Genomic DNA, 27,959 nt, shown 5'->3' with positions numbered 1-27,959 from the left:
CACCTCCCCCTCACCCTGCTGGCCACGCTGTTTTTGATGCTGCCCAGGACACAATTGGCTTTTTGGGCTGCAAGTGCACATTGTCAGGTCATGCCCAGCTCTCCAGCCAGCAGGGCCACCACATCCTCCTTGGCAGGGCTGCTCCCAATTCCTTCATCCTGCAGCCTGTGTTGATACCAGGGCTGCCCAGACCCAAGGGCAGCACCTTGCACTTGGCCTTCTTGAATCTCATGAGGTTCCCATGGCCTCACTGCTGAAGCTTGTCCAGGTCTCTCTGGCATCCCTTCCTCCAGGAGTGTCAACTGCACCACTTGGTGCTGACACTGCAACTGCTTGGTGTAGGCTGCTGGAAGCTCACTCAATCCCACTTTCTGTGTCACTGATGAAGATATTTGACAGTACCAGTCCAAGACTGGCCCCTGTGGCCACTTGTCACTAATCTCTATCTGGACACTGGACCATTGACCGCTATTCTGTGAATGGGACTGACCAAACAATTTATCATCCACCAAGGATACTGTGGGGGACTGTCTCAAAGGTCTTACAGATGTCCAGACAGCTAACATCTGCAGTCCCCTTGTCCATTGACACAAGTCACTTGTTCATAGGCCACTTGGTTCTTCAGGCAGAACTTGTCCTTGGTGAAGCTGTGCTGGCTGTCCTGAATCACCTCCTTGTTCTTCATGTGCCTCAGCATGGCTTTTAGAAGGATCCGTTCCATGATCTTCCCAGGTACAGAAGTGAGGCTGGTAGCTCCCATAGTCTTCCTTCCTAACCTTTAAAAATCTGGTGAAGTGTTTTCTTTTTCCCACTCACACAGGACTTCACCTGGTTGCCATGACTTTTCAAATATGACGGAGAGTGGTTTGGCAACTATATTAGTTAATTCCCTCAGGACTCTGGGATGAATCTCTTCAGATGCAGACTTATGTCCAGGTTACTCAGGTGGTCTCAAACCTGATCTTCTGTCACTGTGGGAGGGACTTTCCTCCCTCAGTCCCCATGCTGCTGCCATTCACTGGAGAGGTGTGAGAAGAGAAGCTGCCACTGAAGACTAAGGCAAAAAGGCTTTCGAGTACCTCAGCCTCTTCCTCATCCATAGCTATCAGTTTCCAGTTGTGTTTGTTTGGGAGGATACTCTTTCAATGACCTTTGTTTCTGGCTGACAAAGCTATAAAAGCCCTTAGTCTTTGCATCCCTTGCCAAGTTCAGCTTCAGATGACCCTCTAATATTTAATAAAAAAAAGAGGGAAGAATGACACCTAACCACATCTTCCCAATCCTATGCTATTTCTTCTGACCTACTGAAGTAGTCAATTCTGCTAGAAGGGCAGAATTACACTGAGCTGGGGGCACATTTTGTCATGCATATGGGGTCACTGATCAACTGGAGCCAAGCAAAAGTAGCATAATATGACTTTCAGGTGGCCAAGCAGGGAGCATCTTCCAGGGTAAGGTACTTTCCTCTGCTGCTTGTGGAAAACTGAAAAGCAGCATCTGTGCCTGGCTCCAAGGACAGAAAAAGGTGACTGTGCTAACATAAATGAAAGGACCTGAATGTAGGATGAGCATGCACCAATCTTGTCTTACATTGTCCAAAATGGACTGAGTGGTCAGCTAAGTCAAAAATGTTGATTGTGACTCAAAAGAGGGTGAGAAGTGGTTAAGACCATCTCTTAAGACTTAGGCAAATACACAATGAAAACTTTTAAAAACATTTCCACTGAATTTAATGAAGAGAAAGTGAGATACTCACTTTGCATGGTAATCTGTTGCTGGCCTGAGATCATTTACAGTAACTTTATTTTCTTCTCCACTGGAAAGAGATACAAATTCGTTTTAAAGACTGTTTCAGAATTCCACACATTTATAAAAAAAAGACATGTATCATCTAATTCAACACACCTTCTATGAAATGTATTTCCTAAGAGTTTGTCTTTTGCTAAATATAGCAATGTCTAAATGTATTTCTCTCTGAATTTTAGAGGTTTCTTGTGTTATTCCTGTTCTTTTGCCCTGGTGGTTTCGGGGCACTTTTTTGTTTGCTGCTTTCTAAAGAGTAGCAATTATTTTCTTCTTTACTTAGTAAGACAGGCTGCATGTGCATGCATGTATGTTATTACTCAAAAAAACCACTGAAGTACTGGAGCCTACAGCAGCTCAGTCCAGCCTTGCAAAAACCATTATCTAAAACTGTACCTGACTGCACACACCTACTTGTTAGAGCCTAGGAAACAGAAAAGGCACAAAAATAACATCTGTTAGTCTGCTTTTGCTGACATCAGCTTATCTTAGCAAAAGTCATTTCTCTGCTGCTAGTTCCTCGGATAGGGATACTCTACTTTCAATTACATGAAATCCACGGAATGTGACTAAGATAAACTAGCTAGATACAAAGGTTTAGAACTGTTACAGAACTCTATAGGCTTAATTATATATTTTACTGTCATATTTCTCCAAACTGCAAAAAACAAACTGAAAACCATTGCGTTAGGAATTAAACAATTGAAGACTTTGCTTTGCTGCTGCTATGAGTTGTGTTCTGTGTGAATTTGCTGCTTTTTTGATTGTCTCCTACCAAGACCCATTTTAGTGAAGGAAGGGATAACCTTACTGGGAAGAGAAGCATGTGCTGACATAAAAAGTAATAAACACAATTTATTTTTCTCACTACTTGTATGTCTTACTATGTAAAAACTTATGATGTCTAGTGTAGTTGGTTGAAATACAGCAAAAGTGGTATTAAAATATCCCTCCAACATGTATGAACAAAATCTTTACATTCCAGTTGATGGCAGAGACTTCAGTAATAAAATGAAACAAATTCTACTGAAAAAAAGGGTAGCTAATTTCAAAACAGAAGTTACACAAACTCCTAATTATTTAACTTTCTGGACAACAAGCAGATTTTTAATGCGGCTTTAAGCCACATATTTCGATGCAGCAGTGACTAAATAAAAATAGCCAACACCTACATGTACACAGTTTTGTACTTTCCATCTTTTCCAGTACTTGAAATCATCACTTCATAAGTATAAACCTCTGGCATGTCATTCTTGTCTGTGTCTTCTCCAGTATCACTGGATGGAGGGGACCACATCAGCAGTGCAGTTCTTGCCTGAATATCTGATACCTGTAGAAACACAAAGTTTTGACATCTCTGTCATGTCTATTGTATCTAAATGTTACTTTGCAACAAATGATCAAAGAAGAGAAAGAAAAATCACATACTATTAGCAAACCAGAGTATTTATACAGATACTCTAGCTATTAACTAGATTTTACAGCTGAAATCAGGTTGGAAATGCAAGGAATGCCATGAGAAAAGTGCAATGCCAGGCAGGGGCTGAGGGCAGAGACGCCTGTCGGTGCATAACGCCACCCAGTGGGCTGCTGAAACACGGACCAGAGCGCTGGCCAGGCACAGGGATGGCAAAGCACATCCTGGGACAGCGGCCACTTCATTAAACCATGCTGCTGGCACCTCTTCCTTGGAAGCCACTGGTACTATGACTTTTTTAACACCTTCTTGTTTCTATGAAATATAGGGAGATGAAGGCATGTTCACAAGGTCCACGTACATACACATAGAGACAATATCCTGAAGAATTTCTGGGGTGGTGTTTGCCTCAACACGCCATCCATTGCAAAAAGGCCTGGATAAGAACAGCTGGTGTGACAGAAACAGGAGTTTAACCAGTGTGTATGACCTCCAACTATCCAACAAGTGATCCCAGCAGACGAATCATGCTAAAAGGGCAGTGACCCTCAGGTGGGTTAAATGGAAATGGGAGAATCACAAGACACTCCTGAAACACAGAAGTCATCAGCTTTAGAAGTATAGAGGTAGCATGAAAATTGGTAATGGGGGAGGTGAGTAAGAGATGCTGCAGTGGAACAGAGCAATGATCAAAATCCGGCCTGACAGTGCGACAAACTGGCCTGCCAGCCAGGCCTGATGGACGCTGTGCACCCCAGCTGGTGCAACAGCACTTCGGGGCACAGCAGGCATGGATTTGCAGCTCAGGTGAGTGCATGTAACCTGGTGGAGAGCCCTCTCAATGGCCTGTGGATTAGCAGCTTGTAGGGAACAACAGATTCAAAGGAACAATGCAGTCACACACAAAGCTTTTGAAGCAGCCACGCCTTCCAAAGGAGCTTCGTGACTAGGAGCACCCACACTGCCAAAAGAATGGGTGCTGTCTGGAACCTGTAAGTGCTGCAAGAGGCTGAGGATGCTTGTGTGCTTGTAGGTGAGTGCACAGGTGCATGCAGGTTTAGGATCTGTTATAGAAGAATGCCTAGAAATTTGTGGATGTTCATAAGTATTGCTATTCTTATATATACATCTGCTATTGTGGTTTATATGTTGCACCCACCTACTGTTTCCAATGATTTATAAGAGAAGTCAAAACACATTTCATTACATGAAATTACTAGTTTTACAATATAATCATAGTGTATGTCTATTTTGGGAATAATTGCTTTTGAAAATCTATTACCAGAGTATTAGAATCAAAAAGCTATCTTCACAACTGGTACCTCAAACTGCTATAATCTACTAAAGCTAAAAAACTGAATAGGTCAGCTTCAAGAATGAAGCAGAGAGGACATGACTTATTGATAGCAAACAGAAAGGAAGAAAAATCATACCATGTGAGCCTCAATGTCTTGGAAACAATGTCACTAAACCGTTATGCACTAGCAGGACTGTACATGATATCCTAAAAGGGATCAAATGCTGGCATGACTAAACACTGAAGTTTCTCTTTAAAATCTGGTAAGAAAAATTCCACTACTATCTTGATGCAATCACCAACTAGACTAACACTATCTATAACCACTGCAGTAAAATTCTAGCATTTCTGGAAGTTTTTGGAGTTGTGGGAAGCATCTGATCAAGTTCCCTCCTGGACAATCTTTACCCCACCCTCTTGAGTTGCAGCAAGTGGCAGGAGATTCTGAGGGAATGAAATACAGGTTCCCCAAGGACCTACTGTACTTCAGGATTATGAGATCTATTTTAAGATGATCTGTTCTTAGATTTAGCTACTTTGACCACTGAATTTTTTTCCCTAGTATCCAGGCAGTGTCTCTGTTATTACCAGCTAAGCCTACTAGTCCTAGCCACCATGGAATTGAACAATAAATGTCCTCTCTTCCTTTTGCAGTTGTTTTTCATGCATTTGAAGACTGTTAGCATTTGAGTTTTCCCTCACCTATAAAATCTGATAATTCTCACAGTTCTCCTTATCTCCTAGTGATTCATTTTCTTTAGTGCTTTGCCCAGAACACCCCATGTAACACTTTGCTAATGCCAAACTGCCACCTGACAGATTACATTTCCATCATACATAGGATATTTTCTATCTCCCTGAGACATAAGGAAAAATAAGTATTTTTGAAGAGCCAAGATTTAAGATCAGAAGAATCCACTACTATTATGTGCTCTGAGACACTTGGGAGTGGCTTTTTCAAAACACTTGGCATTACTTATTGCTTTGTATGCTTATGCAAACAGCTGCAATAGATTCTGGTTGCAACTCTGAACACTATGTGCTTCTGCAAAGCAGAGTATAGTACTTGGGTCAGGATCTAGCACTGTGGAAACAAGAGAAGAGCACATCTTCATTATCAATCCAGCTTGCCAAAGTCCTCATTAAATATGTTACACATGCCATTTGGGTCAAACAAAAGAGCACTTTTAGCATGTGCAATCTGGATTGCATTCACAGTAATGCAAGACACTTAACTGTGAGTGAGGTGCATCACATGCCAGAAGTCTGCAAACATACACAGAACCAGAAAAGTATGATGTTCTCCAAAGGGATTTACATGCTATATAACCAACCCTCAAATTCTCAGCTTTTATTGTCTCATTAAATATTCAGCCTTCTGCCTCATTCTTCATTTGACTTTTGCCTTTTCAGGTCTTCTTTTCTGCTTTGTTATTTGGGCAAGAGACATGACAGCTGGTGAAGGCTTCGCTCCAACACCGAGGTGCAATCTGCAGAATCATTTCAATTTATGTCTGAGTATAAATAGTTCAAGACCCCTAAGTAGAAGGGTCATCTGATGTCAGTACCATGTAATCAATTTGACTTAACACTGCCATGTATGAAAGGATGAGGGATCCCTATGTGGAAAAGTTCAAGGAAGTCAAAATCTAACAGGAGTCTGGAGGTAGCAAAATTGATGCATCCCATACTGTGTAGAACTGAAAGGTATTTGTGAATGGAAGTTCATGACAGAGACCACCACCTGATTTAGTTGCGCATGCCCTGGACCTGGGCACTGAGACATGGGACAGCTCAGGACAGGTCATAGCCTTCAGCACTGCTCCTGGCTTTCTGGGGTAGGATATGGTGCAATGGACACTGTACTGGACAGCACCCTGTATGATCATCTGATTGTATGGCCACCACCACAGTCAGTACCAGCATGGTTCACCCAGGGAACAGAGTACTGATGATCCATCAAAAATCACAGTCCTTATAGTAAGTGCTTCAATCAAAACATTAATAAAAAACCTGCAGGAATATTTCTGATGAGAACCACAAAGAGAAGGTGTGAAAAAAACAATGTCCTGGTTCATTTGAGGGAAAGTGAGGAAAACATTTCCTTGATGAAACTGCAGGAGGGTGGCTTGAGATCCTGCAACACCCAAGTACGTAACACAGACTCCTATCACATTACACCACACTCCCCCAAGCTGCAGCATCAGCTAGACTTCCATCCCCTCACAGCCCTGGCAGACCCTTGCCTTCACAAAGCATAAACCTCTCCAAGTGCAAGAAGTCTGGCTTTCTGCCTTGTGTACACTCTGAATCTGTAGCAGAGTACCACTGCCTGGGATGCCTTCTGAGGCCTGCAGAGATCACCAGTGGCACACAGCTATGTGCAATGATGTTCAAGCAAGAACACGGTGGGGAGAAGAACTAGGGTGCTTGTCTAAAAGGCACGGGTGGCTGAGGATTGAGGCAGAAGGATGTGAAAGAAAACACGATAGTACTGGCACTGTTTTGTTTTTTCCTCTGTCATCAGCAACACAGCACAAGACCACACCTGTTCTCAGTCTCATTTGGAGAGAGTTCAGAGCTCTCCTTGGCAATGTAACCATTGCCAACACCCCAATTTCAGACAGCTCCCATCTCCATGCTGCCTAGCCATGACAAAGGGGCACTGAAGACATGTCAATCCATCCTGATACTTGGACACAGCAGGACACCAAGTGTCCTCTATACAATCTCTGCTCAGTGCTTGGACAACCACAGACTCACAGAATGGCTGAAGTTGGAAGGGACCCCTGGAGGTCATGTGGTCCAACTCCCTTTTTTAAGCAGGGCCACATAAAGCCAGCTGCCCAGAACTATGTCCAGACAGATTTTCAGTATCTCCAAAGAGGTAGGCTCCACAAACTCTCTGGCCAAGTTGTGCCAGAGCTGACATCCTCACAGTACGAAAATGTTTCCTGATGTTCAGAGGGAACCTTCTGTGTTTCAGTTTAGGCCCACTGCCTCTGGTTCTGATGCTGGGCATACTGAAAAGAGCCTGGCTCCATCCTCTGTGCACTTGCCTTGCAGATATCTATATACATTGATAAGATCCCCTCTGAGCCTTCACTTCTCCAGGCTAAACAGCCCCAGCTCTCTTGGCCTCTCCTCATCAGGCTGTAAAGAAACATACGAAAGAAGAATCAAGGGTAGGGCACTAAACTGGGGCGAGGCTGCCTGGAAAGTGAAGGGAAAAAAGTAGGTAGTAGATGATTGGAGGAAGCAGCTGACTGACTGGACAAACCCATGGCAAGCTCCTCCTGGAGTTTCAGTTGTATGGACTACGCTACCATGGGGAACACAGACTGTTTTTACTCACGCAAGACGGTGGACTCATGACTGTGGTGAAGATTTTTGGAAAAGATGTGCAAATCTTCACAGCAAGGTTGGGACCAGGGAAGGTCCAGACAATGAAAGAAAAAATCACTGGCCTGCTCCTTAATTCAAGAAACTACTGAATTTGGCAACAGTACTTTAAAGAGTATCTACACAAAAATATGCATCAGTTTTACAAACTGAAAGTATGTTGGTAAATTTTCAAGTAGGTAGGTCAGAAGATCACTGCTGACAGTCATGTTCTGTGGTGAATTTTATGTCTCTCCTCCCTGAAGCTGCCAAAAACTCTTAAAAGAGAAATAGGTCATATTTTTTCTCTACTTTGCAAATAAGGTTTTACAAAACCTCATTTTTGGTGATGTTTCCAAAACCTTGCCAGGCATCACTCATGCCTAGAGATATGTGGTGTGTAAAATTGCTTCCTGAACAGTTAAGGCTAAACAAAGTTGCAGGAAATTGAGAACAGATTCTGCAGTATAATATTATGTTAAGCATCATATTCCATTAAGCAGCATCATTATGCTACTGGCAATGCTACAATCTCTATGTTTTTTAAATAATTCTGTTAATACTGAGATTCACAGAATAGCCAGGAAGAATTCTGCAGTGTAAGTATCAAGAAAATTTTAGTTTCATAAATGTGAATACACTAAAAATTGCTTTGGTTGTTTAAAGTACAGTGGACTGGAAGTTAAGAGAATTTGCTTTAGTATGGAAAATTAAAGACGCTTTAAACTTAAGAGAGAGAAACGGAGATGCGACTGTGTAAAATAGCAACAGATAAAATCTGATTTTATGGAAAGCTTTTGTTACTTACCACTGGCTTGGCTATGTTAGAAAGAAGTGCTTCCAGTGCTTTTGTTTCTTCATCCTTTTCTTAAAAAACAAAATCAAAGCAAAAGAGAAGTATCCATGAATATTGTGCAGTAACTTTACAGTGAAATAGCTCTTCAAATGCAACAACTGCACACAGAAGAAAGCATTTATAAAGGAGAACATCTTGCTAACTTTCATTCATCTAGGACAACATGAAACCAAAAACGCTTCTAAAGAAGTTGTTAATATAATACTATTTCTAAAGCCCTTCTGTGCATTATGGAATACAGAAAGCCTGGCTATCATTTATTAATGTATAACTTTAAACCAAATGCTCTTCTGGAAAACTTAAGATCTTGGATATTTCCCACAGATTTCTCTTTGGATGTAGATGCAGTCAGGTTACAGTAGTTCAAATATGTTATTGCTCATCAGCTGGAAGCCTACTGGTAACACTGCTGGCCTTCCTCAATTGCAAGGGAAACAATTTAAGGTGTTTTGTGCCAGCTGAAGGTATAGCTGAGCTTTATAAGGGATTTATAGTTTACAGAAAGCATTTTATCTGCTTTTCTCACATAATATTGAAATTTTATTATCTCAATAGTGTAAGTAACAGGCTACTCAGTTTTGAAGGTATGGCCAGGCATTTTTAATTCATTTAACCTGCCTTAAACTAAACATAAAAGAAAAGCAAAGCCTGACAAAATTCTTTAAAAAACATAGATCAAATCTATTTACAACTCTGTTTCTAAGATGGTTTATGCTGTTGAAACAAATAAAATGCTTTTCTGACTTGTATGGCAACTCTAAGTCTCCGCCTTTTCTTTGACAAGTCTAAGTCTCAGTACATAATTTTCCCCAATGTCTCCTAAAATAATTTTGAGAAGTGGACATTCCCATTTTTCATGTAAAATACTTCTAAGGAAACACCAACATAATTTTTGTACTGTGTAAACAACAGTACATTTCATCACTTGTTCCTTGTAAAAGTTAGCTCACAGATAAACACCAACAAACAGAAAGTAAACTGAAGCTCAACAGAAAGTAAACTGCCACTCTGGAACTATAGCAACAAATATTCAGGTTTGGAGCAAGTTCCCAACTTCTGATTTTAGGCTGTATCTCAAATGTGACCTTTGGTACTAAGTTTGCCCAAGATATCATCTGCACATGTTTTTAAACAGCTCTACTAGGTTGAGATTTCTTGTTTTTGATTAGATGTACTTTCTGCACAATTCTTTTGGTTTACAGCAATCTAACATACATCGGCACAAAATTATTATCTCAAAGCAAACTTCAGAGAATTGAGAAAAATCATGGCTTATTTCCCTTAGCATCACCAATTACAGTTCCTTATTCTGAGAACAATGCTCCTGGCTGATGACAAGTCTTTGACGTCATGTTCACAATCTGAAGGACTATGGCAGAGACCTCAAAGTCGCATAGTGACACATCATCAGATTTGACAATGTCTGTATGACTGAGTGAATTCAGTCCATCTATGAGATCACAAGCTTTCCAGTGAAATAAAGATAATAATAAGCACACTCTCTATGGTAGTGTCTTAGAAAACATGAACTCACAGGGACTGATGTGAGGACCAGCCTTTTTCTACAAGGGCCTTCAACAGCGAGTGGGTAGGGACAGATCAATTTTATGTAACAGCAGTATCTCCTTTCCAAAATATTCTTTATCAACTTGGATTAATATTTTCTGATTCAGACACTCTATTCTTTCCATATTTTCTACAGTATCAAGCAGGCCATCAATATTCAGTGATTCCTTAAAATGCAAGCACTCCAAACAAAGCAGAGATTTTTCTTTAAACAGTGTCATGAAGTGTGACTCGTAATATTTCCTCAAATTTACATGGAGACTTCCATACCAGTAGTTTTTTTTTCTTAGGCTCACATTCCCATGTGATGAGCAGGTTGACCACCCTTAACTCCACTCTATGTAGGGCACTTAGAGGCTGCTACTCAACGTCAGGACTGTCAAAGTGTGGTGTTCTATTTACAAATGTTCTGTTCAGCCACTGTAACAATAATATATGATTATCTGTCCAGTCCAGACACTGGACTTGCATCATATATTAATATGTGTGTGCATGCAGTATTTTTTGATAACACCTACCTTCTACTTCTGTGTCTGTCTGAGAATTGCTTTTTCCTTTACCCAAAGACTTGCATTTGGTAGAACCTGTGCTTATTCCAGCTGCATCCTGTCCTTTTGTAAGTCCATTAGGTTCACTTGTAGGAGAAGGACATTTCTGAGGAGATGACGGAGGACTGTTTAACTTATCCTTCTGAGTTCCATGTCGATCTTTTAACTTTTTTTGTAACCTTTCATATGTTTTACTAGACCTTTCATCTCTAAAGTTGGATCTTCCATGAGCAGGCAGAGTATCTAAATGAAGGAAGAAAAAACAAACAATTAAGAACCAAATCTAATTTTAAAATCTACCTAAAAATGCTATGTAAGTTAAATGTGCACCAGTGTGTAAAATTATATCTCTACTCCTATTTGAAAACTGAGGTGTCCTGCAGGTAAACTGATACCACTAAATGACATTAACAATATGTTAGGGAAGAGAGTGTCATCTTTCCTTCCCTCATATTTTCTCCACTTAAAAATTATTCTTGAAACATTTCTATAATCTTCCTTGAGCTGTGAGGTACAGGATGAAGTCTATACAGAAAAAATGTGCTACTTTACTACTTGGGAGGAGGTTTGATGTAATGTTGAATAAAAATATCCATTAAGTTCTGGAATGCAGCTAGAGCTCTAATATTTTAATGACACTTCAGCAGGAATCAACAGGGAAAACACCCATAAAAGCAGAGAAACATAGAACCTGTGTTCTATGGGGCTGTGGAAAGACACTAAAACACTGAAGACAGCTTGGCCAGGCCTTGTAAGTGCACTGTACCTGTACCCAGTAACCCCAGGCATTGCTGCAGTAGCACCAAAGTCTCATCTGTAAGTCAGAATTGGTTTTGGAAAAAAGTCAGTACCAGGCTACTGACAGCATTAAACTGTGAAGTGGTGAACTCCTCTGTCCAGTTCTAACATTTGTATTAATTTCACTTTATGCTTAGAAACACTTTACTGAATCAAATCTTTATATATCAAGTGTTTCCTCAGTGTAGCCTTGTCTATGATAAATACTGAAAGCTTTAAAAAAAAATACATCCTTCAAAATCACCATAGAATTTGCTCATTTTCAGGTAAGTTCGATAAGTCAGTCTAAAGAATATTATTTGCTATTACTTAAGAGATAAGAAGTACTGAAAATAACATCAAATAAGAACTTCCTTGCAAGGATAAAAAAAATTATAGAACTTCTCCATTTCTGTTGTTTTTTAAGTCAGCTTAAATCACAGAAAGTTTGACAGAGGACTTCAAGATAAGCTGTGTCTATTTAGATATGTGATTTTTCACTACCTTTAGAGAGTTCACTGCTCATGTCAGGGAACTACTGTGCTCTCTGAGGAGCTGGTTGTTTTCTGTAGGTTTTTTTTGTTTGGTTTTTTCCTTAAATTTAGATTCCTGAAATAGGAGCCTAAGTGTGGGTTTTGACTTTTGAAAGCAACAGCCAAAGTAAGAGATACAAAATTAAATATTAAATCTGTAGCAAATAAATAACACATCATAGTATTAATACTTAACTTTCCTAAAGCCAAAGGCATTTTACATATACACTGAAAATAAAGCAAAGAATCCCACTTTATAATTTTTTTACATTAGCAGTTTAGCAAATTATCACTGAATTCATATTTCAAGTGATATAACATGACAGAAGAAATCTAAAAGAATATTATTCTATTAAGAAGCATCATTTTATGTGTTTAATTATCATACCCATTTCTTAATTTAGCAAACTAAAAGCAAACAACTGCCATCTACAGGAAATCAGGAAATTAATAAAACTACATATAAGCACCTAAAGAGCATCTAGTAATCTACCATTATCGAAGTAGTAAAAGAAGAAACTAAGTACAACATAAGAATACAGAAACACTAGAATTCCAGGAAGATAAAGACATTGGTATATTCTTATCTGATCAATTTGCTCATCCTAGCTATTTAAGCTCAGCAAATTGATGAAGGCCATTTTTAGGTTATTTTAGTAGTATCAAAGAATGTTGAAAAGCTGTGTTTAACCTCCCTCCTCATAGCTTCTAGCTTTCTCTAAAAACAGAAACCTAGAACTGCTCTCAAAGTCTGTCAAGGTTGGCACCTGCCTTATCTAAAGAAAAGCAAGTCTACCAGAAATGTAAACATTAATCTAACAAACCAGCCCCTGAGTTAGAACACAAATACACTTTGCCTCCAAACCACAATAAAGGCAGATGTCGACAGCACTATCAAAGATGGCTTTAACCACTTCATTAAATTTAGGTTAGTGGCACCTCATTACTCCAACTCAACTTCAAAGGGACATTCAATTAAATGTGTATAGTTTTATGGAAAATGGACCACTTTTTTCCTTAATACTAAGAATTCCTATTTCATGCTTCAAACAGGATGTTTGCAAGACACGAGATCTCAGAACAGTGCTCAGGCACAGATTTAAATGCTGAATCACTACAAACACTTTCTGCATCGCTTTCCTGGGAAAATCTGCAACTTGTACATGTAAGAAATAATCTCTAACTTTAGTGTTTCACTGAACAGACAAACAAATAAATTAAAAAGAACCTCTGGAATAATAAGCTTCAGCCAAATCAAGGATGGTATCCACATAACATTTTTTTGCGTATGACTCCCACTGAAGCTGTAAGTTTTGCTTAACAAAGCCACACAACAACATAACAGATGCTGGAAATGAGCAGAACATTATTCACTTTGACAAAACTTGCAATATTTGATGAGCTACTTACCCACATCCCCATAGACTTGAGAAGTGTGATACTGTGGAATGTACTGCGTTGCCATGTCACCGGCTCCAGTCACAGGTGAGTATATGTGACGGGGTGGAGGGGGTATCATGGCTGGAAGAGGAAGGAAGCCAGGCAGTGGGGGATGTGGAGGCCTGTGTATCACTGTGTGACCACCAGGATGGAATTCTGGAGCCTGGGGAACCACCACAACCCTTCGAACACCGTTATCCTCAATAACCTGTACAGTGAGAGACATCACACACCAAAAGAGAAATGACAGTCTGAAAAATATGTTTCTATAGATCCTTAAACAAAATCAAGAATAGTAAACCCCTTAAATCTGATGAAAATAAAACAGGAAAGCAAGGGGAAAAAAGGAAAAAAAGGGACATTAAAGAACTATCTATGTTAAGTATTTTAACTGCAGCAATGCCATTAATTTCTCAATGTGGTGGGAAAGAAAAAAAAAATCTGACTCTAAAGAGTATCTAACAAACAACCTGGTGTATTTATGGCACAAGCCAAGCTTCTCCTATGGGTCCTGTTTCCATCCTCATTCACACCACCTGTATGCTACACTGCTGTAGGATTTGTCCTACAGCTTAACAACTAGATTGCTCCCTAGAAATGAACTGGTGAACTGACAGACCTCACTCTGCATCAATAGCGAGAGAAAAGCTAAGAAGTGTCTGGTTTTTGCTCTGTCCCCAACTCAGCCCACCAACACTAACCCAGGAGACATCTGCACACTGGCCCTGCAGCAACCACCATCTGCATCAAGCTGTTAGCAAACAAACTACCAGGATGGTAGTCAGCCCTCTCAAAACTCCTTCACCAGTCAAACAGTTCTAAAATTTTTTGTCCTTCTCCTCGCCATATCCTTCTACCTGTAAAGAGGTTCTGAATCCTGCAGGAAGTCACATGCTACTCAGAAAACAAGGGCCTTTTTGGCAGGCACTGGCAGACTGTAGTGCAAGGGATTGTGAAAAGTTAGCAAATGGGAGGTGTGACAGCAGCCTTTGTGTGAGGTACCCGAGTGTGGCCCTTAGCAATGCTGGCAGAAATTCTAAGCAATGGCAGTAGCATATGCAATGCCATGGTGAGAATCTGTAAGATGCACGGAGCTGAGGTGTGCTGAGCATGGTACTTGCAGCATGTCTGGGCTGTGCAGCACGTGGGGCTCTGGTGGAGAGCGGGCACAAACTGTACCAAGTACTGAAGCAGAAAATGTTCAGTAAGGGAGGGTGGGTCATCAACTAGACCAGGAACAAGGGTCTGTCCCTGAAGCACCTCACATCATTACCCTCTCTAAATGTTTGTAAAGTCACATAAATACATGACTGTTGGTGACACCTAGAGATGATCTTGGCATATTTTGACTTGTATGCATTGTGGTGTCAGTAACTTTAGTGTATGGGATGCCAAAGAATAAACTGTTCTTCATTTCCTACTAAAATGCTGTAGAATAAAGTCACAGCAGAAACTGCAGTGGAAGGTTTTAGATGAACATTTATCCAGAAAAGGGGGAGAAGAATGGAGTATCATGACTACATTCGATAGCAGGGGACAAATCAACCCTGTGACATAAGTTTTCACTGACATTTGAAATGAGATGGGGACATGTACACATACACCAATAAACATCCTGGTGCAACAGGAACAGATCAATAGATCAAAACACTTAGTGCCAAGCTGCTTTCAGCTCCACTGTTTAAGGTTAATGGAATCATGCTTGGCTAGATTTAGCCCTGTACCCTAGAGTGAATGCTTCCATCAAGTCCGTGACAGAAAGCTGCTTGGAGAATCATTGGTTTTACCATGTCCCCATTAGGGGTTGATGTGCATCTGGTACATCTGGAACAGAGCTTCTGATTTTGTTTTCTCTGCCAGCAATCTAATTTGTACAGCCCCAAATTATCCTGCTAGCTGAACCAATGCAAGGTAAGTGAGATGGGTACAGGAAATTGTTTCAAAACTTCACCACTGTGCTGAGAGAAACAGTGCTGTAGATAGAGCTGCATGCTTCTGGTACTGTAGGATATGCACATGCAACAACATTCAGAAGACACAGAAGTGTGTATACAATAGAGCTGACCCCACTTTACTTAACAGACAGTTGGAAATTAATGTTACCCAAGTGAACACAGCTTTAAAAAACATGCACACCATATGACTTTAAGAAATGGGTTATTTTCAGTACACAGAAATTGTTCCTTCTTGGGAAGGAGTAATTAAAGACAGTACAATTCAAATCTGTGTAACCATAGCTGTGTGGTATCCTAAAGGCAGAATATATTAGCAGTAAATATAAGTAGAACCTCTCCTGTCCAATGAAGTTCTCTAAACACTGAAATGTAGTTTTAATTATTTAAGTCCCTTTTGGTTACAAAACCCCCAAAATACTGCAACTTATTATGATTTTATGAGTAGACTCAGATTATGTGGGAAGCAGCTCCCATTAAAAAACAAACGAGCTGCTTAGTTTACAACTTGTTTCCTCGGGCCTGCTAATAGCTAAGTGACTTAGAAATAGTCACCCAATCCATAACAGCAGGGACCTTCTGTTTAACAAGCCTGTAACTGTGCTTCCAGATCTAACATCTGCTCAATGGTAGGCCTCTAGCAGACAACTACACAGATAAAAATGCTCCAAAAAGCAGCCAGAGCATCATGCTAAGTCTATAATTTTAAGTTTAAAAAGTAAACAAGCTCTCTATTATCCCAGTGGTGCTAGCAAAATGTGGTTCTGGCACAGGCCTGTTCAGTTGAGTGAACCAACCAAACGTCACTGGAAAACTCACTGCGGACAGTCTTAAGAGAGGATGAATAAGGATGTGCTTTCTTTCAGTTTTACAACTACAGTTCCAAAAGAAGAGGAAGGGAAAAGGAAATCAGCTCTGATGAGTCACTTTTTTAGTTATGTGACATAAGAAAAGTAAATCTTTTATTCAGTGGTTATCCCCAACTTCTAACAGAGGACAGTACACTGTATCACTGCCAAACAGGAACTGAAGCAAGCAGAGGCACTATAGAACTAAGTGAAAATGGAGAGGCAAAACATGGTCATTTTGAAGTTCTTCCTGGCTGACACTTCAGGACATTTAGCTGGTTTCCTATTCAACAAAAAAAATAGCTGCAGCTGCTGACCTTTAAAAATATACTATACCTAAAGGAAACCACAGAAGTTTGCTAGGACTGCAGTAAGTCTGGGAAAACTCTTAGCTCGATAATGTTAGACTTCCATGTTTTGCAAGACTGCTATCAAATCTTCTGGCTTGTAAGAGGAACTCCCATCATAAACCTCAAAGTCTGGTATGTTTTGTCAGTAATAAACACTTCAGAAGGCTTATAAACTACAGGTTGTCCTGGACCACAGTACTTCTGCTCAGATGAAAACAGCAGATGAGCTCATGCCACCTGCACTCTGAGCTGGATAGATGTGAGGCACCTTCAGCTCAAAGGTCAGAGTGCTGTGCTAAAACAACACCTGCTTGGACTAACAAACTCCAGTGAAAGGCTAATGAATGGGCCTCAGCAAGACCCAGCCCTTCAGCATCTTTGATTCAAATTGTCCTCAAAGGAAGGACAAACTAATTCCAAAAGTATTTTTCAGAAAGGCACATGTTACACAACTTTTAAAATATGTACTTCATCAAATGAAAACAAATAAATATAGTAAAATTCCAATTTTCACTTGGCTCTAAACTTCTTTCAGTTCTTTAAAAATGAATTTTAATAGGAATCAGAACTTTTTACTACGGCCTGTAGATGTATGGACTTTTAATGATTATTTATAAGTCATTATTCTTCTTGCTTGGGAACTCAACTACAAAGGATGCATAGAATCAACTTATCAGTCAACTTCCAAGAGATGAAAGATAAAATCAGAGTAGTAGTCCGCCCGCCCTAAGAGCCTTTTCTTTTGCTAGAGGACAATTTTTTAATGCTGTTTAAATAATTTGCCCAACATGTGCTGACACTGTGGGCTTTTTTGTTGCATGTTTATGCATTGTAGTCCCTTCTCAGTGTACAGCACTGGATGCACACTAAGTCAGAGACAGACTGGTCACGAAAACAGAATGTCTTGAGAGAGACTTACATCATGGGGAGTGGCATTCAAAGCTCTGACTTCCACATCTGACCTACTAAGCTCTAGACTTGTTCTACAGTGAGGGAAAGAAACAGGCACCATCTACAAGGCCACACATTTCATTATAACTCACATGTCAGAAATAGCCAAGAGAAATCATCCTTTTAATCTACTTTAAAGGATGTCCAGGTTATCTAGCTCACATTTAATTTCCATCCATCTAAATTAGGAATCACACAGCAGTGAAAAAATGAGAGCCCCATTTTAAGATAAGTGGTGGAAACACTTATATGATAACCGAGTCCCAATGGACTTCTGACATTTTTTCCATGTTGTTTGCTGTACTTTTTCAACTGACCTGTTTTTCTCCTTATCTGCAGGGAACTTCCCAGACATGAACTATGTACACATATAAATTATATATATATATATATATTGCTGCCAAGAGAAAATATTCACTAACACAGGAATCAGTACAGGTCCTGCACAAGCAGATATTTGGGTCATGATTGCATTTTATATTCAGAAGGCATCTAGTACATTAGGATTCTGAACTCAGCAAGGAACTGTGCTTGCTACTGTCATGTACATAGTTAATATATAACTGAACAGGCACAGACACAGCATGAGAAGTCTCCCATCTCAGAAATACTGAGAGACATCTCCTCTTATCTCCTTGCTTGATCACAGTGACTGCAATCTAACAAATTATTTTATTGAATTAGGAATTATGGTTCCAGTTCCAAAATTTGCATGAAAATAAATCAATTAAGAAGCAAGTGAAGTGACATACCTGTGGGGCATATCCAGGAGGCACATAAATAGTAGGCACTGAACCATTTGGGGACATCATTGGAACCTGAGCAGGACCTAAGTGGGTTACAGAAATATTCAGTACAGCACAATTTAATAATTTGAGAAAGCTAAAAGAACATACTGAGCTGCGAAGTCTCTGTGAAAAATATACAAGATAACATGGATAAACAAAGGCAATGAACTGTACAGAAAAAATTATAGCAAAGGGCACTCTTTGAAATCTAAAAAAACAGTTGAACAAAACTACAAACAAGCTAAAAAAAATCCCCAGCAGATATTTCTCCCATCTCTGTCAATAAACTCATTGAAGAACTCATGTAAAAACTCAACTGATGACAAATCAAAAGAAATGCCCCAAGATGAAATGAGAATAGAAGAGACTATAAAACAGAAACAAACAAAAGTACTTGAAACAAGCTGCTGAAACCAGATCATATTCAATTAAGAGTTACAAAGCAAATTACTTACAAAATGGCTGGTTTTTACTGTGGTCTTAAAAACTAAAGTAGTCTCAGTACCACAGCAGCAGGAGGTGGTGAGACATGAACTGTCTCACACTGGTGCTGGGGAAAAGCCAGTGTATTACCAACTAGTAAGTCTGCTCCAGCTAATGGGAAAAGTCAGGACAACATGGTGATCCCTGTACCATGCAAACCATAAAAAAAGGAGTTTACACACACTTAGATAAATATGACACAATGGGAATGTGTTAAGGTGGCATTTGTGGATAAAGTATTGCCTAGAAAATCAGATACCTTCAAAGAGCACAAGGATGCTGTCACATACTTGAATTTTCAAAAAGCTTTTGACAACGTCTCTCAAAGACTCTTAAAGAAGTAATGCTGCCTTTGGTTAGAAAGGGAAAAGGTCTTTCCATAAATAACTGGAGATTGGAGAACAGGAAACTAAGAGAAGTAAACGATCAGCTTTTGAAGTTCTTCGAGTGACCAAGAAAAGAGTCCCACAGGCACCTAAAGAACCTGTTCTGCGTATTAGACAAAACTTCCAGAAAAGAAAATTAACAGCAAGGTGATAAATTGTTGCTATGCTCTCAGAGAGCAGTAAAGGATCTCACAGTACTCACTGATAGATGACAAAAACCCAGAAGGAATAATGTTAGTAAGTGCAAAGTGATGCATCTAGATAAAATCAGAAGTATTTCTTTACAGCGATAAGCCATAAATCAGATGTAAACAAACCTACAATGCAGCTACTACATGGATTTCTAAACAAATACCAGCCAAGAGTTGTTTAGTGGTATTCGCAGAAAGAAAGAGAACATTAAAAAATCATTACTAACGGAACAGGGAACAAGCAGAAAACATCATTATGCTGTGGTATAAATTCACACTGTACCTCGAATCCTCGAGAAATGTGTTTGACTCCACTTTTCAAAAAGAACACACAGGACTAGAAAAGGACAAAAAAAAAGGTTTACAGTGGCTTTCCACCTGTTTATCAGGAAAGATTAAAGAGACCAGGAATTCAGGATTCTTCCACCAGAAGATGGTTAAAGGGCTGGCAGCAGAGAAACAGTAAAAGACCTATTTAAAAAAACCATAAAAATGGAAAGATAGATAATTTACAGTTTCTCATTTTCAAGAACCAGAGATAGTAAACTAATTCACCAGGGAAACATAAGGGAATTTTTCACAAAATGCACAGCTAAATTGTATAACTCCTTACTTTAAGAACAGTGTAGAAACTAAAGATTAGGTTCAGTTTGGGAGAAATAATCCATTAAGAGCTGTAAAAAATATAACTACTACTTTTACTTAATGAATAAGGAAGTTTCTTCTGTGTGCCTGCCCTATCCTTATGCTGTATTTGATACTGGCCTCTACCAGAGTGAGCACTTTGGTACAGGCTCAAGAGGGACATCCTTACATTACTGTGTTTTAAATACAAAGGAACAAACACTGAATTTTAATAATGAAAGAAATACTGAAATATTATATAATTTGAACAAATTCTGTCACAAGACAAAATGCTGGAATTCAGACACTGTAGGCTGCATTCTGCAAATTTCTAATTCAGTATATTGAAGCTACCAAAAGTACCAATCCAACTTAGTGCAGTCTCAGTAATACTTCTGAAAGGGCATTCACAGCTCCACCTTAATGTTTTTTAAAACTATGATAGGATCTGCAAGTGGAAAGTACTAAGTAAAGGCAAAGTACAGGAAATAAGATTAGCACACTTCGCTCTGATACATATGGACTTGACAAAAAAATAAAGGTACCTCTGTCTAAAAGCAAAAAGCAGGAAAAAGCAATGAAAAGCACTCATTAGAAAAGCAGCATGCAATCCAACTTAATTGCATGTATTATAGGAACTTCTTTAGGATAAGACACAGAAGTTTACAAACATGCTACCTAAAAATAATCACAGCTTTATTATCAACAAAATGCTAACCCACAACAGGGGGAGTGAGTGAAGAGACTTTTTAAGAACAGATCTTTAATGAATTATTCACTGAACTGTGCAACAGCGAAGAATATAAAGACTACAGTAGGCTGTAAATTGAGAACTGAACATTCTTCCAGTGTTTTTGCTCATCTGAAACTCAAAAATGTTTCAGCCAAAGTTACTCCTGAATATGAAGTGCTAAAAAGAAATTAAAGTGAAGCAAAAATCAGCAAAAGAAACTTAAAATATTGCACAACCTTACTACAATAAATTCAAAAAGGTCAAAAATAACGGAAGCACATTTATTTTAAGTTGCCATTGAAATAATGTTTTAAATTCTTATATAAGGTGGATTTTATACAACTTGTATCTTGCATTGCTTACCTGCAGTCTTTCTATGAGTACAAAACACTTCCATTAAACTCACAATTTAAAACTATGTAATTTCCAAATAATGGAAAATTAAGACCACATTTACTTGAACTTCTTAGAGAATATCATGTCCTTGGGGGCTGATGAATCTCACATATGCAAGCGGTTTCTTTGAGAACTGGTGATTATCTTTGTTTGGCTTTTCTGTTTTGTTTTGCTGTAAGCATCTAGAGAATATTGTTTAACAACCTTTTTTTTAAGGTTTACTTATTTAGCACTTTAATCTCTCTGACAAACACAGAGCTCTTATCTCCCATCCAGTACAAAGGTTGATCCACAAAGCCATTTTCAGTATACCATAACTTAGCAGGCACAAAAGTAAAGGCATAAACTGAATGTATGAACCTGAAAAAATATTGCAGTATTAGAATAGAGTCAAATCAGTAGTTTCAAAATTTGCATCCCATCTTTTGCACTTTAAAGTACCAGAATAAACAAAAACATATTTGAATATTCAAGAACTTTAATTTATTTCTGATTAGATTTCCAAGTGGCTGTGAAATGAAATTTCTAGGCGGACATCCAAGAAAATGATAAGCACGGGACAAAAACTCAGCAGACTTCACAGGTGTTTTGAATGAACATTGTGTTTTACAGCGAGATTACCGATTTCTTGATAGGAAGCATATTACAATCTGCAAAATTTTATCTGAAGATAAAATTATAATATGCTATAAAAACACGTGTTTTTTCTTCACTAATGTGAAGATCTCAGCTCTCTTGTGGTGTAACACACTCTAAGAGGAATTTTCATGTTTTTGGGTATTGGCTGGAGTGCTGCATGACAAAACCAGTGTGTTTTACCATGAGGTGAGAGTTATTATAAAGTATCAGCAAACAACAGCATCAGGAATTCATGTTAAGGAAACATCTAATTTTTCATTGCACATAAATAAAACTGATTTAATCCAAATCACTATATAATTAATGGTGATGACTTGTTTGTTGGTAAGGGGAGGTCTCAACTCTTTGATACATTTTCAGGTATACAAGTTCCTCAAATAGGAAGTGGAAAAGAAACATTGTGGGAGTGGAAACAAGCACATCACTGGTTTACTTTATTACTGAAAAATGTCTCATCAAACTCACTAAGGGTTCATTTAAGCTGAACCCAAGACACAGATGTTTCACCACACTCTCAATTTATTATTGTCCTGAAATCCCACCAAGGAGGAATACCTCCTTCTCCTAGCAACAGCTGATGAACTTCTCCAACGTGTCTATTTGAGCAGACCATAAAAACCTCATTATGCTCATTACAGCCACCATAAACATGCAGCAAATTTACCAGCACTGCATCATGGCTAGGATCGTGACAAGCTGATCTAAACATAGTAACACCTGAAAACCTAAGGATACCGCCACCGCTCGCCTAGCGCATACACCATTTCTTTTTATTTCAACCATGAAGCATCGCTCCATTTCGAGCGGCTCATAAAAGCCCAGGCAAAGGTGCACACACCGGATTCCCAGCGCCGGGCAGGGAATGCTCTTCCGGGGCACTCCGCGCCCGGCCCTGCGCTCCAGCCCCGGGGCTCCTACGGCCTGCCGGAGCTGCGCGTCCTGCTCCCCTCGCGGCCCCGGCACCGCAGCCACCCCGCTCCGAGAGCGCACCACCGACAGCGGGGCCTGGCAGCGCTCCTGCCCCACAGATTTTTCAATTTTTTTTTGCCCATTGCAGCTCTCCCCCATCCGTCACTGCTGCACAACCGCGGAGGCCGCCGGCCCGCAGGTGTCGTGTTTCACCGCGGCGGCCGAACCGGGCAGGCGGGAGTCCTTACCGCTCATTTCGGGCCGGGCCGGGCCGGGCCGGGCCGGGCGGGTGCGCGGCCGGGCCCGCTCCGCCCCGCGGCCGCTCCGCGCCCTGCGCCCCGCCCCGCCGCTTCAAGGGCCGGCGGCCCTGCGGAGAGCCGTGTCCCCTGCGTCCCGCGGGGCTGCCCGCTCCGCTTTGTACTGTAATCTACCGCCTGTCACTGCCTGGCGTGATCCGAGCCATTTAGCTGAAAGCTTTTACGTTAATTAGCATAATTAAGTACTAAAGAATTACTTAGGCCCAGTCCTTCCCGAGGATTTTCCTTGAGCTGACCTGCTAATCAGTTTACAGTTAAGAAAGGGGGTGCACAAACAGATCTGGTTGCAAACAAACACTTTCCGGCCCAGCGTTTGGAGAGCTGCAATGACTTTGATAGTAATCTATGTGGATCCTGCGGCTCATGAACACTGCTATACTTAGCATTAGTCTAATGTGAACGGTGATGAATCACTGCTATCCCCAGGAGGAAATAGCATTCAGGATTTACTGCAGCACATTAGGTTAACTATGGCTCTATAACCGAACACCCACACTTTGACATCACACAGGCGATGATATGCATCACTGACGCAAGCACTGACAGGATCAAACACAAAGGCCACAGCAGCAGAAACAATAGAGCGCCAGCTGACGTAGCAGCACACCCCTCTAACACTGATGGGCTGCAGTAAATCAATAGTCCCAGATGCCACAAACAGTTGCACCACTCTGTCTTTTACATAAGGACTAAGACTTCAAAGTTTTATTTTGGGTTTCCAACAGCTACAACTAATTAAAAAAATCCAGCAGTAACAACCACCACCGATTGGTCAACATTTGTCTTGTAAGCCATGCCTGGAAAATACTTCCAAATTAATACTTTAAGTTAACCTCAACATCTTTACACATACTAGGTGCAACATAATAAAAGCAAGTAATAAGAAAACAAGAAAGCAAGTACAGAACTCACTGTTTGGCCTAAGCTGGAGAAGAAGCACAAGAAGGAACTGGGATCGCTGCAAGGACACAGGTGATCAGAAGACTTCAGCTGGCAGTGCTCTCAATTTAACATATCCCTTATGCTCTAAATTCATCCTGACAAAACAATCCCTTCCCTTTCCCCATCCATCTGTCTACTTTTGCCATCAAGGCTGGGGAACAGCAGCTAACAAAGCCTCAACATCAATTGAAATGTATTAACTGACTAGGAAAAAAAAAAGGAAACCTATCAGTAGACACCAGGCTGGCAAACAAAAGGAAAAACGGAAGGTAAAACATTATCATAGTTCCTTTCAAGACTGGGGGGAGCGGGGAAGCATCAGTTTCTTTTAGAGAGACTTTGGAATAATGGATAAAAGAGCAGAAAGCTATGAAGCCTAACTAGAGTATTTCTAAAGATTACATCCTAATGAGATCCTGATCTTTCCCATGAAACCACACATACATATTCACAAGAAAATCCCTTCTCAGGCAAAGTGCAGAGATGACAGGTTCCTATAGCACTTTATCACTAATGCAGCTATCAGTTTTCTTTTATAATGGCCTGATATACTTTCAAAGGAAAAAGGTGACAATGGTTTCTATGTTCAAATGTTAAAAGTACTTTTATTTCACCTGTTTCTAAACAATGACCATGATGCAATTTTGTAATTAGAAGAAGACTGCAAGTCCATGCCTTTGAATAGCACAAACTTCATAACACAAAGTTACACTCGGGAATTTGCAGAGGAATCTCTGGAGTTGTTTGAGATACTACAATAATAAGACTTTTTATACCTACTTTCTGAAGCAACTGTGTGCCACAGTGATGAATTCTAATTCACTAAAAAAAAGTAACATTGATTCAAAGATGTCAATGTGGAAATACAACACACACTTTGTACTGTGCAGCCCAGGCTGTTAAATTACTCTATTTTGCCAGCTTAGGGCAATGATTTAGTAACTATATGGAAGAGTTACGTCAAAAAATTGTTCACTCCCTCACAGAGCTCCAATTTAAATATTGGGTGAGCCATAAATCGCTGCATTTCAGAGGGAGTCAAATGTGATATACCATACAGGGAGGCTTTGATAAAAATGTTATTATTCTTAGCAGGAAAAATAATCTGCACTCATTCTAATCTAACTGCACTGCATATAGCTCAGCTTTTTCTTCAAGGAGAGCCTAATTCCATAGCACTGATGCTGAACAGTATAGATCTGCAACTTCTTCAGACTAAAATTTAGTATTTGTGCATGCTGCTTAATCATGTTGGACTTGATGCACAACATTCAGAATAATCTACAATTTCATCATCTAACAGTTGTTACCACTAGGATTGGTGTTATTCTAATCAGAATATAGCACCCATATAGCACCGCACTGCTACTGACAGCTGCTGTGGTTAAGAGTGAAAAGCACAAGTGAGTCTCAACAGTTGGCATTCTTGGTGTGTAGACAGTGCCTTCTACAAAAGACTGTGTTGATCCAGAGAAGACAGATCTTGGAAGAACCAAGCATTAATTTCAACTTCCTCCCCCTGCCTGCCTCATTATGCTAAGAATAGTATTACATAGTATAATTACTTGTAAAAGCCTTTTCATCATCCTGGTATTCAACTTTTTACAATAATGAAGTTGGTTTTTTTTTAACTTACCTGGCTATATTGGCTTGACATTAGAATGCAGAATTATCTGGCACATTCTGCTGTCTCAGCTGGCCCCCAAAGAAGTCTCCTTTCCTATGTGCAAATTTCTTAACATTACTCCTTCCCAAATTATTATGCACACACACACACACACACACACACACAACATCTATGTATATATATACACACACATATACATAAAATTACTTGAATATGACTTACTGAATATTACTTATACAAATCTAATGTATTGATTAAGAAAATCAACAGCCTTCATATAAATGCTGGAACAATTTTACCCAATTCTAAGGTAAGGTATTTTAAAATTATGGACAAGAGAGAAGAGTGCATGGATATAAAACAAAAAAAAAAAATCATCTGTTTGTGCAAACTGGGATTAATACATCATATATAGTGTGAGAAAACACAGCAAAAAGTCATATCAGGGAAGGCTGTCAAGAAGAAAATTCAGTGCCTAACTCAAATTTTTTATTTCTATCCAAGGCAGACATGTCTAAAGACATACTACTCTGAGCCTCTGGAATCTACTAATGACAAGTACTCTAATTTGAAAACCTTTGGGTTGTCTAGGTTTCAATCTAATTATGTAAATGAATACAGTGCAGATTCATATTGCCCATTTAAAATAAAACCACAGCAGAACAAAAGCTGTTATTATTATTATTATTATTATTATTATTATTATTATTAACAGTGGAAATCCTCCTAATATGTAAAATAAACACAAAACACACCTTTCTTTAAAGAGACCAGTTTGGGAGTGAGGATTCCTAACTAGAAGATATAAAACTAAGTTAGTAGGATGTGGGGTATTTCAGCTTTGCAGAAATCCCATAATCCTGGATTCTACATGATTAGAAATAGGGAAAAAATAGGTAAATCTAAAAAGACATTGGCTCCACTACTAGAGTTCAAGGGTGCAAAACCAGGGCTAAATATTTTTCTCAGTATAAGATAAAAAGGTAATATCAACTGCTGATTTTTAAAAACCCTCCCACCTAACAGCTCTGTCTCACTGAAATTTTACTCTCAGATGTGTTTCTTTAATTAGGTGAGTCTGCTGTTCTGATCAGATAAAAAGATTATTTGCAACAATACTAAGCAATGGAAAGAGTTTGGTCCTACAGGCCTACCTCTCTCCACACTGACTGGATATTTTTATGTCTCTATGTAAGGTACACACTTGAGTCAACCAACAAAGTTTCTGGCAACGCTGCAGTTCCACAAACCAATATTCAGATGTAGGTTTCTTAACCATGAAATAGATTTTGAAGTAACACTTTATTACACAGTTTTGTTTCAAATCATGAGTGGAGAAAACAATCCATGAAGCTGACAATTCAAAAGATGACATTTGTGATGAGAAATCATTCTGTCATGCCACAAACTGTAGGGAACAAGACCTAGGCAAATTACACAGAATCATATGGCAAAAGAGAGACTTAAGACCAAATTGAAAACATCTGATGTCATACAGCTTACACTTGGCAGCACCTAAGGCAAACACTTGGCTTCAGCAGCCTGATTCCCTGGCTGCCTCCAGAGGACAAGTCTCTGCTTCTGCACATTCACCACAGCTTGCTCCTATTTAAGAGAGTGCTGTGAACAACAAACGAGGAAATAACCTGGGTCACTTCTGCTGGAGATGGACCACTAGAAACTAGAATGGAACACGCTTAACTCATTTAATCCAAGAGCTTTGAAGTGGAAAATTCAGACCAGCCTTTAACACATGAAGAAGAACCCAGGACTTCACTTAAATCATAGAGGAATCCCCATTACATCAACAGAAAAAAGGCAGCTTGCTTTTCCATGTATTTTTGCTCTAGAATATTTTTGTTTTTGAGGTGAAGATGCCCACCGCCAAAAGACAACAAAAGAAAAGGCCAACTCAGAATCTCCCAGAGCCTCATGGCTAAGGGACACTGCTGGAATCAGGGAGCTACAGGTTCAGATTCTGTGGCACTTGCAGAGCTCAGGGTTTTTTTGGCTGTGGGCAAGTGCTTTAAACAATTTCCTGCTGATGATACTGACGGCATTTCAGAATAAACTTAATACAGCCCCAGTAGACAAGCAGCCTTTCTTTTTGGAGAGACAGAAAGGCATCATTTATATAGTGTTTTATACTGTCTGCCTTTGATGTCTGTCTCCTCACTGTCCCCTGCAGCCTCATGTTTTGTAGCA

At 39.6% G+C, this 27,959-nt stretch overlaps 1 protein-coding gene across 6 annotated transcripts in view; it reads right to left on the bottom strand.

The window, feature by feature from the left end:
* The window catches only part of FNDC3A (fibronectin type III domain containing 3A), a 109,009-nt gene that overhangs the window by 29,065 nt on the left and 51,985 nt on the right, over nucleotides 1-27,959 (bottom strand). For 3 of the 6 annotated variants that reach the window (XM_039716600.1, XM_039716599.1, XM_039716601.1), the window contains 6 exons: nucleotides 18,472-18,548; nucleotides 13,589-13,826; nucleotides 10,839-11,111; nucleotides 8,707-8,765; nucleotides 2,976-3,133; nucleotides 1,757-1,816 (listed from right to left, as the gene is read on the bottom strand). In XM_039716600.1, coding sequence (XP_039572534.1) covers nucleotides 1,757-1,816; nucleotides 2,976-3,133; nucleotides 8,707-8,765; nucleotides 10,839-11,111; nucleotides 13,589-13,826; nucleotides 18,472-18,548 — 865 coding nt within the window. Of the gene's footprint in view, nucleotides 1-1,756; nucleotides 1,817-2,975; nucleotides 3,134-8,706; nucleotides 8,766-10,838; nucleotides 11,112-13,588; nucleotides 13,827-18,471; nucleotides 18,549-23,116; nucleotides 23,164-27,959 lie in introns of those variants that run through there. The other 3 variants (XM_039716604.1, XM_039716605.1, XM_039716603.1) reach the window with 2 other exon arrangements.

The sequence above is a fragment of the Passer montanus genome, unplaced genomic scaffold (genome assembly GCF_014805655.1).
Source record: "Passer montanus isolate IOZ18808 unplaced genomic scaffold, ASM1480565v1 scaffold36, whole genome shotgun sequence".
In the NCBI taxonomy this organism is placed as follows: domain Eukaryota; kingdom Metazoa; phylum Chordata; class Aves; order Passeriformes; family Passeridae; genus Passer; species Passer montanus.
Note: the sequence above shows the minus strand (reverse complement) of the source record. Positions and strands in the feature narration are given on the sequence as shown.